At 47.9% G+C, this 17,753-nt stretch overlaps 1 protein-coding gene across 2 annotated transcripts; it reads right to left on the bottom strand.

The window, feature by feature from the left end:
* Positions 1 to 509: 509 nt before the first annotated feature.
* On the bottom strand, positions 510 to 11,582 carry KDF1 (keratinocyte differentiation factor 1). Of its 2 annotated transcripts, none has more exons than XM_084874402.1 (4): positions 11,192 to 11,244; positions 2,742 to 3,812; positions 1,719 to 1,793; positions 510 to 1,159 (listed from the first exon to the last, which is right to left on the bottom strand). In XM_084874402.1, exons 2-4 carry the CDS (start codon positions 3,778 to 3,780, stop codon positions 1,077 to 1,079), a joined length of 1,197 nt encoding a protein of 398 aa, XP_084730528.1. In that variant the 5' UTR covers positions 3,781 to 3,812; positions 11,192 to 11,244; the 3' UTR covers positions 510 to 1,076. The 2 variants fall into 2 exon arrangements, with proteins under 2 accessions (XP_084730528.1, XP_084730527.1); XM_084874401.1 differs by lacking the exon at positions 11,192 to 11,244 and adding an exon at positions 11,264 to 11,582 and having other exon boundaries at positions 511 to 1,159.
* Positions 11,583 to 17,753: the final 6,171 nt, after the last annotated feature.

Here is a 17,753-nt window from a genome sequence, read left to right as displayed (position 1 = left end):
TCTGGCCTCACCGTTGAAAGATTCTGTGTGAGTAGCTAAGTAGACCCTTCTGTACCTAGCTGGTCTCCAGAACCCTGCTTCTGCTCCAAGCAGGTCAGTTCGCCAGCTTAAGGGCAGAAATCCAGGTTCAGAGCCAGTTACTAGCTCTGTGACCCATTACATTTCTTGACCTCTCTGAAAGGATCCCACTCCAGAATTGTTGGGAAGGTCAAGAAAGTAACTGAACATAGTGCTCTCAACACCAAGGAGAGGTGGAGGGAGCAGCAGGTCTGTGGCTGGTTGGGGACTTGGGATGGCCAGTCTGCAGGCAGTGAGCCTGGGCAGCAGGGTAGTGCAGACAGGCAGCCTAGAACCTCGGTGACAAACCATGTGAGACCTTCCTCAAGTACAAACTGCTGGCTCTGTCTCCTGGCACTCGGTGAATCTGAGAGGTAGGTGTTCTCACTCCCATTTCAGCCTTCTGGCTTTGACCCCACAACACTGCCAGGCTAGAGGCTGTTTTGTTTCCTGCTCTGGGCAGCAGTCAGGCAAATGGGACTGAAAGGACAGTATGACAGCCAAGATAACAAGGTCGACATCTTTATTTCCTTGGTACTTGTAACTATGGTCATACCAGTATATAGAACATCAACGAAGAAACAAACTGCTCAACAGAATGAAACGCGGAGTAGGCACTGCCCACAGAATTCAACAGAGGCCCTTTTGCCCCCTAAGCCTATCTTAAGATAAACTGCTTTTAGCTGTCACACTCTTACCCCCACACAGGGAGGGGGAAGCCGGCATAATTGGTTAGGATGGCAGGCTATAGGGGTAGAGCAGGGATTCAATCCCAGAAGGTAGCTCCTAAGTCTGTTCCATGGCCCAGGCTGCCTGAAGAAGGACAGGTCAGGCCAGTTGGGGGTCCGGGGGAATGTGGGCACTGTGGCCCAGTGAAATGCACGTGGTCCAAGAACCAGTCAGCCAAGATCGGAGGAGCCAGAGTGGGCTCTGCCGCTCCCTAAGGGAGTCCCGGTCCCCCTCTTCATTCTGCAGGCTGTGCTCCTCTCAGAAGGGGTGTGGCCGTGGGCCAGCAGGAGTTAGCAGTACACCTGGAGCAGGGGCGCCCCTGAGGAGTCTGTGTCGGTGCCCTGGAAGGACGAGTTGTGGCTGGCTGAGTGTCCTGAGGGTGAAGAGAGAAGGAAACGGGCTGAGAGGGAAAGAAGCTCGTCCAGGTCCCAGGGGCAGGGAGAAGCCCCCTAAAAAGGGCAGAATGGGACTTAAGCCTGGGTTAGTCTGATCCTGTCTGGGCGACCCACTCAGTTCCTTAAACTTTGAGCCCCAGCCTTCCTCTGCACCAGGGTAACCACCCGGCTCCCAAGAGCTTGTGAAGGCCAAGAAGACAGCAGTAGAAATCACAGAGTGCCTTCAGCACCAGGCCGGAGGGCCTCCTGCTCCCCACTTCCTTCCCCAGTGCCTGGAGCTTAGAGGGTGGGGTCCCATCACTTCCAGCTTGCCTGTTCTGGGAACCATCCTGCTGCTTCAGGGGCAGGCCCCTGAGTATCTCCCAACTGAACCCTGTAAGCTAGCTTGTAGGATTGGGATGGCATCTGTGGCTTCTCAGGCTTCTCGTCCCTTTCTGATCCCATCCTCACCCACCCCAGGAGGAAGCTGGAAGAGGGGCCTGGGGGCTCCTAGGTCACGCCCCTCTCCTCAACACACTCATCAGGTCAGGACCAAACCTGGGGCTCCGAAAGGCCTCAGCTTCCTGGCGATGGCATCTGCCGTCGTCTCCTGGGAGATCTGCACTGTGAGTTCTAGAAGGGGAACACGAGGGGGGCAGTGGTCATCATCACAACTTTTCAACTCCAGTTCCCACTTTTGTACCCAGCACATTGGGGCCATTGTATGTATGTATGTATAATTTTTAAAAATTGATTTCAGAAAGGAAGGGAGAGGAAGAGATACAAGATAGACATCTTTATCACAACATCAATGATGATAGAAACATCAATGATGAGAGAGAATCATTGATTGGCTGCCTCCTGCATGCCCCACAATGGGTATTGAGCCCGTAACCTGGGCATGTGCCTTGACCAGGAATCAAGCCATGTCCTCCTGGTTCATAAGTTGACACTCAACCACTGAGTTACTTTAGCCAGGCTAAAGAAACAATGTTTAAAACAAAGACAGATAGAGAATGTGTGTCTGTGCATGTGCTCATGGGTACACACAGTGGTGGGTGATGGGTATATTGGTTAGGCCAGGTCAGGTCAGAGGTCCAAATTCATATGGGTTCCTGAGTCCTGTTAACCAGACCAGACCTGGCAGCTACCCTGACAGTTGGTAGCAAGAGATAGAAGGAGCCGAAACCGGTTTGGCTCAGTGGTAGAGCATCGGTCTGCGGACTGAAAGGTCCCGGGTTCGATTCCGGTCAAGGGCATGTACATTGGTTGCGGGCACATACCCAGTAGGGGGTGTGCAAGAGGCAGCTGGTCAATGTTTCTCTCTCATCGACGTTTCTAGCTCTCTATCCCTCTCTCCTCCTCTCTGTAAAAAATCAATAAAATATATTTAAAAAAAAAAAAAAAAAAAAAAAAAAGATAGAAGGAGCCTGTTAGGGGATGCAGATGAGTTGAGAAAAAGGAGGAGGAGGAAGAGCAGGGATGAAAGGTGAACCCATAGCAACCAAAGGCCCCAGCGCTGCCCTCCCTTGACCAGAGTCTCCTCCATTCTGCCCTTCAGCCCTGGGGGGCCCCACATACCATCCTGGCTGAGCCCAGAGCCCACCATGGTCTCATGGCCACTGTCAGGGGCCATGGCAGCAGGGGCAGCAGCCCGGGTTGAGCGCCCCTCTGTGGTCTGCGGGCGGGTCCGGCTCTTTCGGGTACTGATGCGAATGATGCCGCGTACCAGGCGACCCTCAGCATCCTGCTCATCCAGGTGGTAGTCCTGGGTGATGCTGTTGATAAGGTCTGAGATCTTACTGGTCTTCTCCAGGAACACAGTGTCTGATGTGCACTTGGCCAGCTCGTCGATCTGGTGTACGCTGAACAGCTCTGTCAGCTTCTTGAAGATGAGCACATCGATCTCTCGGCTCGACAGGGAGCCGCTGCCTATCTCAGGTAGGTCCAGGTCTGACTCATGGAAGGAGTAGTACTCCTCAGAGCCTCGGGGGCTGCTGGCGAGGGTGCTGGGCAGGCTGTGCCGCATGGGTGGGGGCTCGGTCAGTGGCTCCTTGCAGCAGGAGTCCGCATCGGGGGCTGGGGCAGTGTTACTGCGATAGGGGTATACAGGGATGCCTTTGAGCTTGACGTCAGGGTAACTGAAGCTGCTGCCCATGGTGGACTTGAGCCGCTGGCCATCCCGCCGGCTGGGTGGTGCACGGTCGGGACTGGGGGGCACTCCATTGTGCTCCTTGGCCCAGTTGGCTTCGGCAGCCCCATCAGGGGAGTCCCCGGTGGACAAACAGGGGCTGCAGCCCCGTACGCAGGCTCCGCAGCGCTGGAGGCAATCCCGGCAGCGGCGGAGGCAGAAGGCAGCCAGGCACCAGTCCCACACCCAAGGTCGCCAGAGCAGGCAGCAGGCTGGGGGCTCAGCAGCAGGCTCAGCAGAGCCGGAGATGAAGGTGAGGCTCTCAGGCCCATGGTGGCCAGGATCCTTGGGGTCTGGCTTCCGAGTGCGGCGGCTCGGTGGGGGCTGAGATGGCTCGTCATAGGTCTCCAAACACAGCTCTGTTGGCCGCTCCCAGGGTCCCAAGCGTGGAGGCCCAGATGATGGGCGGGGGTGTCCAGGGCGGGGCATGGCTCATTACATGGTTTACTGTAGCCAGACACCTGTGGGGAGAGACCAGGAAGGAGTCAGGATCAGAAATGAGGAGTTTTAGATTTTTGGTTTCTTTTTTCTTTTTAAAAAAATATATTTTATTGTTTTTTTTTTTACAGAGAAGAAGGGAGAGGGACAGAGTTAGAAACATCAATGTGAGAGAAACATCAACCAGCTGCCTCCTGCACAGCCCCCACTGGGGATGTACCCACAACCAGTGTACATGCCCTTGACTGGAATCGAACCTGGGACCTTTCAGTCCGCAGACCAACGCTCTATCCACAGAGCCAAACCGGTTTCATCTAGATTTCTGGTTTTCTGAGAGGCCTGTGATGTGGAGAGGCTGGCCCAAGGGAGGAAGTTCTCTCTGTGGTCTAACCTACATGTCCAAATCTCTAGGACTTCACATCCATTAGAATGACTATTACTGGGGGGGGGGCACACATACACCAAAACAACAGAACAGAAAGGACAAGCATTGGAGAGACTGTAGAGAAATTGGATTCATTCATTCACTCAATTAATAAATATTGTGCATTGCTGGTGGGAGTGCAGAATGGCGCAGCTGCTGTGGAAAACAGCCTGTTGTTCCTCAAAAAATGTAAACATAGAATTATGATATGATCCAGCAATTCCACTTCTGGGTATATATAAAAGGACCGAAAACAGGGACTTACACATATATGTGTACACAAATGTTCACAGAGCATTGTTCACAAGCAAAAGATGGAAGCAACCCAAAGGTCCCTTGATGGATGAATGAATAAAATAAAACATGATGTACACACACAATGAAATATTGTTCAGCTTTTAAAAGGAATGAAATTTTAATACATGCTACAATACAGATGAACCTCGAGACACTGTGCTAAGTGAAATAAACCTGACATAACAGAACAAATATGAAATATCTAGAATAGTAACATTCATAAAGACAGAAAGGGGAATGATGGCTGCCAGGGACTGGAAGCATGGGAAATGGGGAGTTAGCGTTTAATGGATAGAATTTCAGTTTGGAAAGATGAAAAGTTCTGGAGATGGATATACAACATTATGACTGTGTTTAATTCCACAGGAATCTATATAATACAAGCCTAAACAACCATTATGGCAGAACGACCAGAATGACTGGTCACTATGATGTGCACTGACCACCAGGGTGCAGACCCCCTTATGGTCAATGCACTCCCCCAGGAGGAGTGCCACTCAGCCAGAAGCTGGGCTCATGGCCAGTGAGTGCAGCGATGGTGGTGGGAGCCTCTCCCACCTTCGCAACAGCGCTAAGGGATCAGGTGGGAGGTAAGGAGCGAGGGGTCCTAGACTGCGAGAGGGATATTCGACTGCTGGCTTTCGCCCGCTCCCCCTGGGAAGCAGGCCTAAGCCGGCAGTTGGACATCCCCTGAGGGTTCCCGGACTACAAGAGGGCACCTTCTACCTGCAGTGCACAAATTTCGTGCACTGGGCCTCTAGTATATGATAAAGATTTTTTTTTTATATACATTACTTCATTCTTTTTAAAAATATATATATATTATTGATTTTGTTACAGAGAGGAAGAGAGAAGGATAGAGAGTTAGAAACATCGATGAGAGAGAATCATCGATCAGCTGCCTCTTGCACAACCCACACTGGGGATGTGCCTGCAACCAAGGTACATGCCTTGATTGGAATAGAATCTGGGACCCTTCAGTCTGCAGGCCAACGCTCTATTCACTGAGCCAAACCGGTTTCAGCTGATAAAGATTTTTTTTTAATTAATATATTTTATTGATTTTATACAGAGAGGAAGGGAGAGAGATAGAGAGTTAGAAACATCAATGAGAGAGTCATCGATCAGCTGCCTCTTGCACATCCCCTACTGGGGATATGCCCGCAACCAAGGTACATGCCCTTGACCGGAATCGAACCCGGGACTCTTCAGTCCCCAAGCTGACGCTCTATCCATTAAGCCAAACCGGTCCCGGCTGATAAAGATTTTTTTTTTTAAATATATTTTTTATTGATTTTATACAGAGAGGAAGGGAGAGAGATAGAGAGTTAGAAACATCAATGAGAGTCATCGATCAGCTGCCTCCTGCACACCCCCTACTGGGGATATGCCCGCAACCAAGGTACATGCCCTTGACCGGAATCGAACCGGGGACCCTTCAGTCCCCAAGCCAACGCTCTATCTATTGAGCCAAACCGGTCCCGGCTGATAAAGATTTTTTTAAATGTTAAATGCACAACAAAACAAAAAAAAAAAAAAAGAGAGAGAGAAGAAAGAATAAACAAACAAGCAAAAAAGAAAACAAATAAAACACACACACAAAATTTTTTTTAAGTGATAAATTTTATGTTATGGATATTTTACCAGATAAAAAGAAAAATCTCCTGGGATCTTGCTGTCTGGGGAATGGTCTCCCCCAGTTTATTCCCACTGTTGGTAAGCCCACCCAGCACAGCCTCTGAGGCCGCTCAACAAAAGCCTCTCCATGTAACTTGCTACAGAACTTATCATTACCATCTTCTCTTACTCTCTCCCTTCAAATCAGAGATGGGAATATAACAAGTACTCCATCAGTATTTTAGCATCAGTATTTTAGTCTGGCTCAGATTTGCCTTTCTAGAAACATTTATTTATTTATTTATTTATAATATATTTTATTGATTTTGTACAGAGAGGAAGGGAGATAGAGAGTTAGAAACATCGATGAGAGTCATCGATCAGCTGCCCCTTGCACACCCACTACTGGGGATACGCCCGCAACCAAGGTACATGCCCTTGACCGGAATCGAACCCGGGACCCTTCAGTCCCCAAGCCAACGCTCTACCCATTGAGCCAAACTGGTTTTGGCCCTTTCTAGAATCAATTAACACCAAGCAGTTAAATGTAGGATTTAAATATGATTAGACAAGGAAGCTGAGCCACAAAATTCATCTTTCCCTTTATGACTAGGTTACTAGCAAGCGAAGAGCTGATTCATTTAATAAATACTGAGCCTGGTCCTTTTAGATACTGTAGAACCAAAGATGAATGAACTTTAGACCCTGTTCTTGTAATTTACACATGGTTTTGTAACATGTAGTTTATTATTGTGTGGTGGTGTTTTTTTTTTTGTTTTTACTTTTGATGGGAGGAGGAAGTATATAGTTTAGCTGAGGCATTATGGGAGTAAATAACTGCTGGAGGGAGTGGAGGGAGTTGGGAAACATTATGTACTGATATATTTGGGAGGGTCCTTGATCACATGTAGGGATTTGCAGGACAGTAATTTCCCTTAGCCTGAATTTTCTAAAATATTGACCCCTTATCTTTTTATTTTATTATTATTTTTTTTAAATATATTTTATTGATTTTGTACAGAGAGGAAGGGAGAGAGATACAGAGTTAGAAACATCGATGAGAGAGTCATCGATCAGCTGCCTCTTGCACACCCCCTACTGGGGATATGCCCGCAACCAAGGTACATGCCCTTGACTGGAATCGAACCCGGGACCCTTCAGTCCCCAAGCCGACGCTCTATCCATTGAGCCAAACCGGTTTCGGCGATCCCTTATCTTTTTAATCCTGATTTAATGGCACTGGGGTTTCTATAACTGGTGATGTGGGAGAAGAACTGGGTATCTGGATACCTGTATTCTAATCCTAGTTCTGGCTTTAATAGACAATGTGCTTCAGGCAAATCAATACCATCTCCCTAAACAAAACTACCATCATCTCTCACCCAGGTACTTTCAAGACCCCATTCTGGCCACCTCCATTCCTTTCTACTTACTGCAGCCAGTGAGAACTTAAAAACCCACAGATCTGGAGAAACTTGGCAAACATCACTTTAATCAAATGATCAAAGTTAATATCACCAATAACGGGGTGTATTGGCATCATGTGCTTCTTGATACTACACGCTAAGGATACAGAATCAGTTGAAGTATTCCTGCCTAAAGTGCATAACCTAAAAGTAATCATGAGGAAACATCAGACAAGCCCAAGTTGAAGGACATGACAATTAAGCGCAATGTGTGATCCTGGACTGGATCCTGGATCAAGAGGAAAAATTGGAAATTGGATAATGTGGATAGCAGGTGAAATTTAAACATTGGCTATATATTATTTAACAGCATTGTGTCAATGTTAAAAGATATGTCAGTGTTAAATAAATTCCCGGAACCTATATAATCTATAGTTATATAAGATAATGTTCTTATTCTTAGGAAATATATACTGAAGAATTTAGGGATAAAGGAGCATGATGTCTGGAAGATCTCAAAAGGTTTCCCCTAAAAACAGAAAGAAAGGGAGGGAGGGATTGCTAGCCATGGTGCCTGGGGATGAGGATACAGGAGTTCTTTAACTATTCCTGCAGCTCTTCAACCTACTCTGTTGTCCCCACCAGCACTCCTTCTCCAAGAACTCTCCAGAACCCAAGTCTCTCTCCCCACAGCCTTGAACCGATTGTTTGAAGATAAGCCTATAAGACCTGAGGGACAGGGACCATGTCTAATTCCTTTCTGCCTCAGTGTCTGAAACAGGTTTGGGTACAGGAAGTGCACTCTGTGTGACCTCAGGGTAGAACAAGGATCACTGGGTGGAAATCAGAAGGACTTGGGCTCTAGACTGATCAGAGTGGAGGTGGCAGTGTCTGGAGGGGTGTGTGTGTGCGAAATCCCCTCTCCAAAACGTACAAACTGACATTGTAATAGTCCCTCACAGCCCAGAGAGGCAAGGCAGATGGTTAAAACCTTAGCCTTGGCTTGAACAATGTGGGGGTGGGAATAGATTTATTCATTCACTCAATTAACAAATATTAACTGAGGTCCTACTGTTAGTCAGACACTGTTTTAAATTCTATGGACACAGTGATAAAACAGACATTTCCTACCTCAGGAGTTTGCATTCTAGTGATTTATTATTGATGGCTTACTTGTTTTAAGTGTTTAAATATATTAAACCAATTAATTATCATAACCCTACTTTTAGATATTATTATTGCTGTTACTATACCGAGGCACAGAGAGGCTAAATAAGTTGTTCAAAGCCACACATTTATTTGTACCCAACCTGCCTGATCCATACTTTTTTTTTTTTTTTAATATATTTTATTGATTTTGTACAGAGAGGAAGGGAGAGAGATAGAGAGTTAGAAACATCGATGAGAGAGAGTCATCGATCAGCTGCCTCTTGCACACCCCCTACTGGGGATGTGCCCGCAACCAAGGTACATGCCCTTGACCGGAATCGAACCTGGGACCTTTCAGTCCGCAGGATGACTCTCTATCCACTGAGCCAAACCCGTTTCTGCTGATCCATATCTTATGCACCACCTGTCTATTACTTGGGAGAAAGGGGGCAGGGTGGCCAGCTGCCAGCTCCATAAACAAGCCTTTCCCTGAGGAGGGTCCACAGAGGGAGCGTGATTCCAGCTCAGACCTTGGATAAGGAGAAGGGTGAATGTATGCACACTGTTTCAACCACACTGAACTCTGGGGTACTTGGGGTTTATAAGAATAAGGGGTTACTGATGACAGTCTGGATCACTGTCTCTTCCACCTCTGAGGCTTTAGGATTTGCCACTAATCATTAAATTCATCCAACAAATTTTTACTGAGCACTTACTATGCGCCCAGTGCTGTGCTAAATGCTGGAGAAACAGCAGGGAATGGGCCAGGAACAGGCTCCAGCCCAAGAGGATTACATCCCAAACGAGCCCTATTTAACACTCACAGTTGCCCTGTAAATATTATACCTCCACTTTACAGACGAGGAGTCTGAAGCCCAGGGAGCTGAGGTGACTTGTCCAGAGACACCTAGCTGGAAAGAGAGAGTTGGATTTGTACTGTGGTCCGCCAGACTCCAGAGCCCATGCACTTGGCTCTGTGCCAGACATCTCAAATGGGAGTGGGATGGAGGGATGGGGAGCAAAATCTGAGGTAAGGAAAATGCCTAGACTCAGTTTCCCCTCCCCTCTAGGCCTGAACCATCCTGAAGGCAATTTCAGCCCATTTCATCCAGGCTCTATCTTCCCCTCAATGCTGCTGCCCCACCTCCAAAACCCTAAGAAGAACACTTGGTCATTTGGTTTTGTGAGGGGAGAGCCCCTGCTTCTTCTTCTTTTTAAATTAAAATTTAAAAAGAAATATATTTTATTGATTTTTCAGAGAGATGAAGGGAGAGGGATAGAGAGAAACATTGAAGGGAGAGAAACATCGACCAGCTGCCTCTTGCACACCCCTTACTGGGGATGTGCTCGCAACCAAGGTACATGCCCTTAGACCAGAATCGAACCTGGGACTCTTGAGTCCGCAGGCCGACGCTCTACCCACTGAGCCAAAGCCAAGCCCTTGCTTCTATTGAGGTCTAGCCCAAGACTCTAGGCTGTTTCCTCATCTTTTTGTCACTTTTTTTAAAAGAGAGAATGGGGTGGAGAGAGAGGGAGGAAAATCGATTTGAGAAATATCGATGTTGTTGCACTTACTTATGCATTTACTGGTTGACCGGGATCGAACCCAGCAATCTTGGCATATCCGGAGGACACTAACTAACAGCTACGCTGGCCAGCAGTTTCCTCATCTCTAACGGGTGAGATGAGTATCTTCCCGCACCAGGTGAGGTTTAAATGAGACACTGCGTGCAGGGGCTGCAGCACCCGGGAGGGACTGAGTCACTGGGAGCCCCAGGACACTGCAGAGATTTCCTCGGGGCCAGAGGCTCCCACACGCACCCTCCCCACACTTCTTACTGTTGCGCTTCCCACCTCCGTGGTCCCTGGGAACCTACACACTCTGGGGTCTGTCTCCCCACCGACTCCCTCTTCCGACAGGCCCGCTGCACCGGCCTCGGCCCCCACCCCTGCGCGGCCAGGTCCTGCACACCGGGCGGGAGGGACACCCAATCCTACTCGGGAAACAGCCGTCCGGGCTCGCGCCCGGCGTCCCTGCACCTTCGGTCTCCGGCTCCCAAGGCTCAGCCTGCCACTCCCGCACCCGCGGGCCCTGGGTCCCAGGAGAGAGAACCGGACCCCGAGGGGAGGCTGCCCCTCGAACCCCCACAGCCCCCACAACAGCAGTGAGTGCCCCGGGGGCAGGCACCACCCCTCCGGCTGCAGAGGCCTCCGCCCCGCGAACCCAGCCTCCCGCCGCCCTGACACTTCCGCGGGTGTGCACGCCCCCGCCCCGAGCCAGCGCGGCCCCGAGGGCGAGGACGGCCCCCCGGACCCGGGACCCCGCTCCGCCGGCCCGGCCCAGGGTTCTGCCCAGGCCGCTCCCCGGCCCGGCCCGCGCACCCCGGAAGTGGGAGGGTGGTCCCCGCGAACCCGGCCCGGGACCCTCCCCGCCCGCGCGCAGCCTCCCAGGTCCCTCCACGTTGGTGCCTCCCCGGTTCGCGCCCCCTCGGGCCCGCGCGGGGCTTACCTGTCCCGCCAGGTGAGCGCCTCCGGCTCGGCCCCTTCCCCCGCCCCCTCCGCGCCCCCGCCCGCCGCTCACCTGGGGTGCAGGTGAGCGTCTCGCGGGAGCGCCGCACGGGCCGCCGCTGGGGACACACTTCCTGCTCCGCGAAGCGCCGCTGCGCTCACCTGGCCGAGGCCCCGCCCTGGGCGCGGGGCTGGCACCGAGGCCCGGCCGGGGCGCCGTGCCCGCGGCCTCTGAGCGGTGCCCCGCCTCGTCCGGGAAGCCAGGCCTCGGGGCAGAGTGGACGGACGCCGGGGCCCCTTCTCCTCCGCGGTGGGAGGCGGTCCCAGCATCTCTGGGCCCAGCCGCGCCCGCCAGGCCTTACAGGCTCATCCCAGCCCAGTGCGGACCTATGAGCCAGGAGATCTGGGCTGATACCTGGTCAGGGTGCATTCCTGAGCGGCAGGCTTGACCCCCAGTGGGGAACGAGCAGGAGACAGCCAGTCGATGATTCTCTCTCATTGATGTTTCTCTCAATCCCTCTCTGAAAAAAAAAATTTATATATATATATATATATATATATATATATATATATATATATATATATATATATATCTTGCTGAAACCAGTTTGGCTCAGTGGATAGAGTGTTGGAGTGTCCGTCTGTGGACTGAAAGGTCCCAGGTTCGATTCTGGTCAAGGGCATGTACCCTGGTTGCGGGCACATCCCCAGTAGGCGGTGTGCAAGAGGCAGCTGGTTGATGTTTCTCTCTCTATGTTTCTAACTATCCCTCTCTCTTCCTCTCTGTAAAAAATCAATAAAATATATTAAATATATATATATATATGTATATATATATATATATATATATATATATATATATATATATGGCCAAAACCGATTTGGCTCAATGGATAGAGCGTTGGCTTGGGAACTGAAGGGTCCCAGGTTCGATTCCGGTCAAGGGCATGTACCTTGGTTGCAGGCATATCCCCAGTAGGGGGTGTGCAAGAGGCAGCTGATCGATGACTCTCTCATCAATGTTTCTAACTCTCTCTCTCCCTTCCTCTCTGTACAAAATCAATAAAATATATTTTAAAAAAAAATATATATATATATTAAAAAAGATTTAAAAATTAAAACAGCAATATGACTGGGTCATGGTGATATAATATTGAGTGAAAAAAATGCAAATCCCAAAAGAGTGCATACAGAATGGTATCCTTTTCACAAAGTTCAAATACAACTAGAACTGTTATGTTGTGGGTTGAATCGTATGAAATTACTGTTTTTGACATGTTTTGACCGAAAAAAAAGGCAAATTCATAAGGTTAAGCATAAGTTATGTATGAAAAAATAACTATTAAAGAAAAACAAGAGAGCCCTGGCCACCAGTGTGGCTCAGTTGGTTGAGTGTTGTCTCATGCACCGAAAGGTTGCCAGTTTGATTCCCAGTCAGGGCACATGCCCAGGTTTTGGGTTTGATCGCTGGTCAGGCTGTGTATGGGAGGCAGCCAATTGATGTTTCTCTCACATTGATGTTTCTCTCTCTTCCTCTTCCTCTCCATCTCCCTCCCTCACTTCTGCTCTCTATTAAAAAATCAATATTTAAAAAAAGAAAACAAAAAAAGAACAAAATAAAAATTTAAAAATCAATAAAAACTTTTTTTTTTTAAGCAAGAGAATGAGCCTTGCTGGCAGTTGAACATCAACCTGTGAACCAAGAGGTCCCAGCTTTGATACTCAGTCAGGGCACATGCCTTGATTTCATCCTTGATCCCCAGTATGAGGTCTGCAGGAGGCAACCCATCAATGATTCACTGTCATGAATGATGTTTCTATCTCTCTCTCCTTCTCCCCTTCTCTCTGAGATAATACACACACACACACACACACACACACACACACACCATATTTTCCGGTGTATAAGACGATTTTTGAAACGAAAAAAAGTCAACCGGGCTTTTTCAGTAGTCTGAATTCAGGTCTTAGCAGAGGGAACAGAGAAAAGAGGACAGATAGAAAGCACCTCACTTGGAAATCTAGGATGGCACTATACCACCGCCCTAGCAGGCTTTTTACTAGAACACAGTGTAGCTTTGGGTACAGAACATGTATAATTTGCATGCATAAAAAGCCTGCTTGGATTGGCTGAGTTAGAGAGGCGGTCTATTAAAAAAAGAACTGGTGTTGCCTCGGAAGTGGGAGGTAGTCTTATACAGCGAATATAGGCCTAAACCTATGTTTTAACTGTAAAATTAGGGGGTCGTCTTATATGCTGGAAAATACGGTGTGTGTGTGTGTGTGTGTGTGCGCGTGTGTGTGTATATATTATCTCAGAGAGAATATTCTCTTGCTTTTTAATATATATATTAAAAAGCAAGAAAATAAGGAATATATATATTAAATATATATTAAATATATATATTAAATATATATTATATATATTTAATATATATATTAAAAAGCAAGAGAATAAGGAATACAAAATTCAGAGTAGTGATTACCTGGGGTCAATTGGGGGAGGGGTCAACGATGGCAAAGAACCCCTTAGCAGATTTAATTCTTAGTGATGTTCTGGTTCTTGGGTTGGATGGTAGATTCAAGGACTTCTTTTGTTTTGTTTTGTTAGTCCTCAATGGAGGATATTTTTTTCCATTGATTTTTAAGAGAGAATGGAAAAGAGGGAGGTGGGGGTGGGAGAGAGAGAGAAAGAAAGAGAGAGACAAAGAAGTATTGATGTCAGAGAGAAACATCTATCAGTTGCCTTCTTTGCCTTCTATATGCTCCCCGATCAGGGGTCAAACTTGCAACCTAAGTACGAGCCATGAATGGGAATCTAAGCCACAACCTTTTGATGTATGATGACACTCCAATCAACGGAGCCACAGGGCCAGAGCAAAGCAGACACTTTTTAATTGGACCTTTTCAATAGGCCTAGATTGGCATCGTCATACTCATTTTACAGATGTGGAAACTGAGGCTCATCAAGTCCGAAGGCCCTACTATGACTGAGTAGTGAAGCTGGGGGGGAACCCAGCCCTTTGGCTCCCAGCACAGAACCCTCCTCCCAGCAAGAAAGCTGCATTTGGGCTTCTTCTTCTTCTTCTTCTTCTTCTTCTTCTTCTTCTTCTTCTTCTTCTTCTTCTTCTTCTTCTTCTTCTTCTAATATATATATATTTTATTGATTTTTTACAGAGAGGAAGGGAGAGAGATAGAGAGCTAGAAACATCGATGAGAGAGAAACGTTATCAGCTGCCTCCTGCACATCCCCTACTGGGGATGCGCCCTCAACCAAGGTACATGGGCTTGACCGGTATCGAACCTGGGACCCTTCAATGAGCAGGCCGATGCTCTATCCACTGAGCCAAACTGGTTTCGGATGGGCTTCTTTCTAAGCAGAAAGACCTGCCTTTCTAACTGGAGCCACCCAAGCTCAGTTTTGCCTCGTGCCATGATTGGGGGACATTGTCTTGATCCTCTGCTTCCACCAGTTACTCTACTGTGTCCACTGGTTACTTTTCTGGTCTTCTTCCTTGCTACCATGCAGACTCCTGAGCTGGTGGGATGGTTAGGATTCTGGCTTGTGTTACTGGATGAATGGAAATGACTGAGGAGGCCTGGCTGGTTGAGTGTCAACCTATGAACCAGGAGTCACAGTTCAATTCCCTGTCAGGGTTGCAGGCTCGGTCCCCAGTGTGGGGAGTGCAGGAGGCAGCCTATTGATGATTCTCTTATCATTGATCTTTCGCTCTCCCTTCCTTTCAGAAATCAATAAAAAAATTTTTTTTTAAAAAAAGATACAGCCCTAGCCAGTTCGGCTCAGTGGATAGAGCATTGACCTGCAGACTGAAGGGTCCCAGGTTCGATTCCAGTCAAGGGCACATGCCCAGGTTGCTAGATCTTCAGTAGGAGGCATGCCAGAGGCAGCCTTTCAGTGATTCTTTCTCATCATTGATGTTTCTATCTCTCTCTCCCTCCCTCTTCCTCTCTGAAATCAAATTAAAAAGAAAAGATAAGGAGCTATTTCATAAGCCCAAAGAAAATCTAAAAATAAATAAATAAATAAATAAATAAAAAAGAGCCGAAGCCGGTTTGGCTCAGTGGTAGAGCGTCGGTCTGCGGACTGAAAGGTCCCAGGTTTGATTCCGGTCAAGGACATGTACCTTGGTTGCGGGCACATCCCCGGTAGGGTGTGTGCAGGAGGCAGTTGGTCAATGTTTCTCTCTCATCGACGTTTCTAGCTCTCTATCTCTCTTCCTTTCTCTCTGTTAAAAAATCAATAAAATATATTTAAAAAGAAAGAAAGAAATGACTGAGAAGGGCAAATTTTGAGGTGAAAAAGTACAAAGGTGGTGTTAGACCTGATGAATTGCGGGATTTTTAAGATAGCCAAGAAGTAGCATGACTGTATCTATGTGAGACATTTAGAGTGACATTTATCCTGTTTCCCTGAAAATAAGACAGTGTCTTATATTAATTTTTTCTCCCAAAGTTGCGCTAGGTCTTATTTTCAGGGGATGTCTTATCTTTCCATACGCTAGGTCTTATTTTCGGAGGATGTCTTACTTTCGGGGAAACACGGTAGTATCTGTAAGACCTACAGCTTTGGGCGTCAGGAGCTGTGGGTATCTGCTGCTTGCCTTTGGGGCGCTTCTCCCATAGGGGACGCTAGAGGGCAGCACCCAGCAGCGTAAATGCCAGAACTTCATGGTCACAAGATCAGAGTTGAAGTCCTAGATACAAACCCTCCCTGTTCAGCGGCAGTGTGAGCTTAACCTCTCTGAACCTCGGCATTTCTCGTCCTAGCCCTTAATGTGAAGTAGGATGTACAGTGGTTCGGAGTGTGAACTCTTCAGCCAGAAAGCCTAAATATGCGCCCCAAACTTGCCACTTACTAGCTGGGTGACTTTGGCCAGGTTACAGAACTTCTCTGTACCTGGTCTATAAAGTGAATGTAGTAAGTTTCATGTGCTGATTATGGTAAATGATCATTAGATAGCTATTTTATTTTGACCTCTTCTTCCTGCCCCATCCCAGTTTCCCAAGCCATTCTGGGTAGGACTCCCTGAGGCAAGACCACTGCCTCTGAGAATCAGCAGGAGAATAAATCACTCCTGGCCCGGAACTGTCCTATGCCTGCTGGATTACTGCAGCAGTCTCCTAACTGGTCTCCATTGTTCCCTTTAAGTTCATTATCAACGCAGCAAACAGCACGATGCTGTGGGAGGTTTTTTTCAACAGCACAATCTTTTAAAAAATCAGATCATGTTGAACCCCACTTGAACCTTTCAAAGGCTTCCCCTGCTCTTACAGTAAAACCCAAAACCTTCACCCTGGCCTCCAGCCTGCTCCTCTGACCTCAGCTCTTGCCACTTTCCTGTTAGCTTACTGGACACTGAACACACCAATCTCTCGGTCTGAAGACCTTTGCACATACTGGTGTTTTTTTTTTTTTGCTGGGAAAGCTCTTTTCCCAATTCCAATAACTGCCTCCTACTCATCTTTCAGGTCTCAGATTAATATCACCATGTAACTGCACCTTCCATTGTGTCTCCGGTGTATTCCTTGTTCGTAATTTCTACGAAGCCCTGTGGCTATGTGGTTGAAACAGGCTCTGGAGGCAGATTGCCTGCATGTTGAATCCTATGGGGCTTGGCCACTCCTTGGCTCTGTGACCTTGGCCACATTTACCTGGTCACTCTGTCCTTCAGTTTCCTAATATATAAAGTGGAGTATATTAATAATAGCACCTTATAGGATCAGAACCTGGCATAGAGGAAGCACCAAGTAAATATTAGCAGGTATTTTATTATTCCTTCATGGCACATGCCTTGGGATTTAATTATTTTGATTTTTGAAATGTAAGCTTTGAGGGAACAGGGATTCTGCTTTTTAAAAATACATTTTTATTGCTGAAGCCGGTTTGGCTCAGTGGATAGAATGTCGGCCTGTGGACTGAAAAGTCCCAGGTTCGATTCCGGGCAAGAGCATGTACATTGGTTGTGGGCACATCCCCAGTAGGGGGTGTGCAGGAGGCAGCTGGTCGATGTTCCTCTCTCATCGATGTTTCTAGCTCTCTATCCCTCTCTCTTCCTCTCTGTAAAAAAATCAATAAAATATATATATTGTTTTCAGAGAGGAAGGGAGAGATGAGAGAGAGAGAAACATCCTATTTAATAAAAGAATAATATGCAGATTGACCATCACTCCAAAACATAATATGGCTGCCCCCATGTGGTCAAAGATTCTGCCCCTATGTGGACAGAAGATGGCCACCACAAGATGGCCTGCAGGGGAGGGCAGTTGGGAGGGACCAGGCCTGCAAGGGAGGGCAGTTTGGGTGATCAGGCAAGTAGGGGAGGGCAGTTAGGGGTGACCAGCCCAGCAGAGGAGGGAAGTTGGGGGCAAATGGACTGACAGGGGAGCAGTTAGATATCAATCAGGCTGGCATGGGAGTGGTTAGGGTGATCTGGCTGGCAGGCAGAAGCAGTTAGGGGCAATCAGGAAGGCAGACAGGCTAACAATTGGGAGCCAGCAGTCCTGGATTGTGAGAGAGATGTCCGACTGCTCGTTTAAACGGA

This window comes from Pipistrellus hanaki (genome assembly GCF_964339955.1).
Source record: "Pipistrellus hanaki genome assembly, chromosome: 2".
NCBI lineage: Eukaryota > Metazoa > Chordata > Mammalia > Chiroptera > Vespertilionidae > Pipistrellus > Pipistrellus hanaki.
This window is presented reverse-complemented; position numbering and strand designations above follow the sequence as displayed.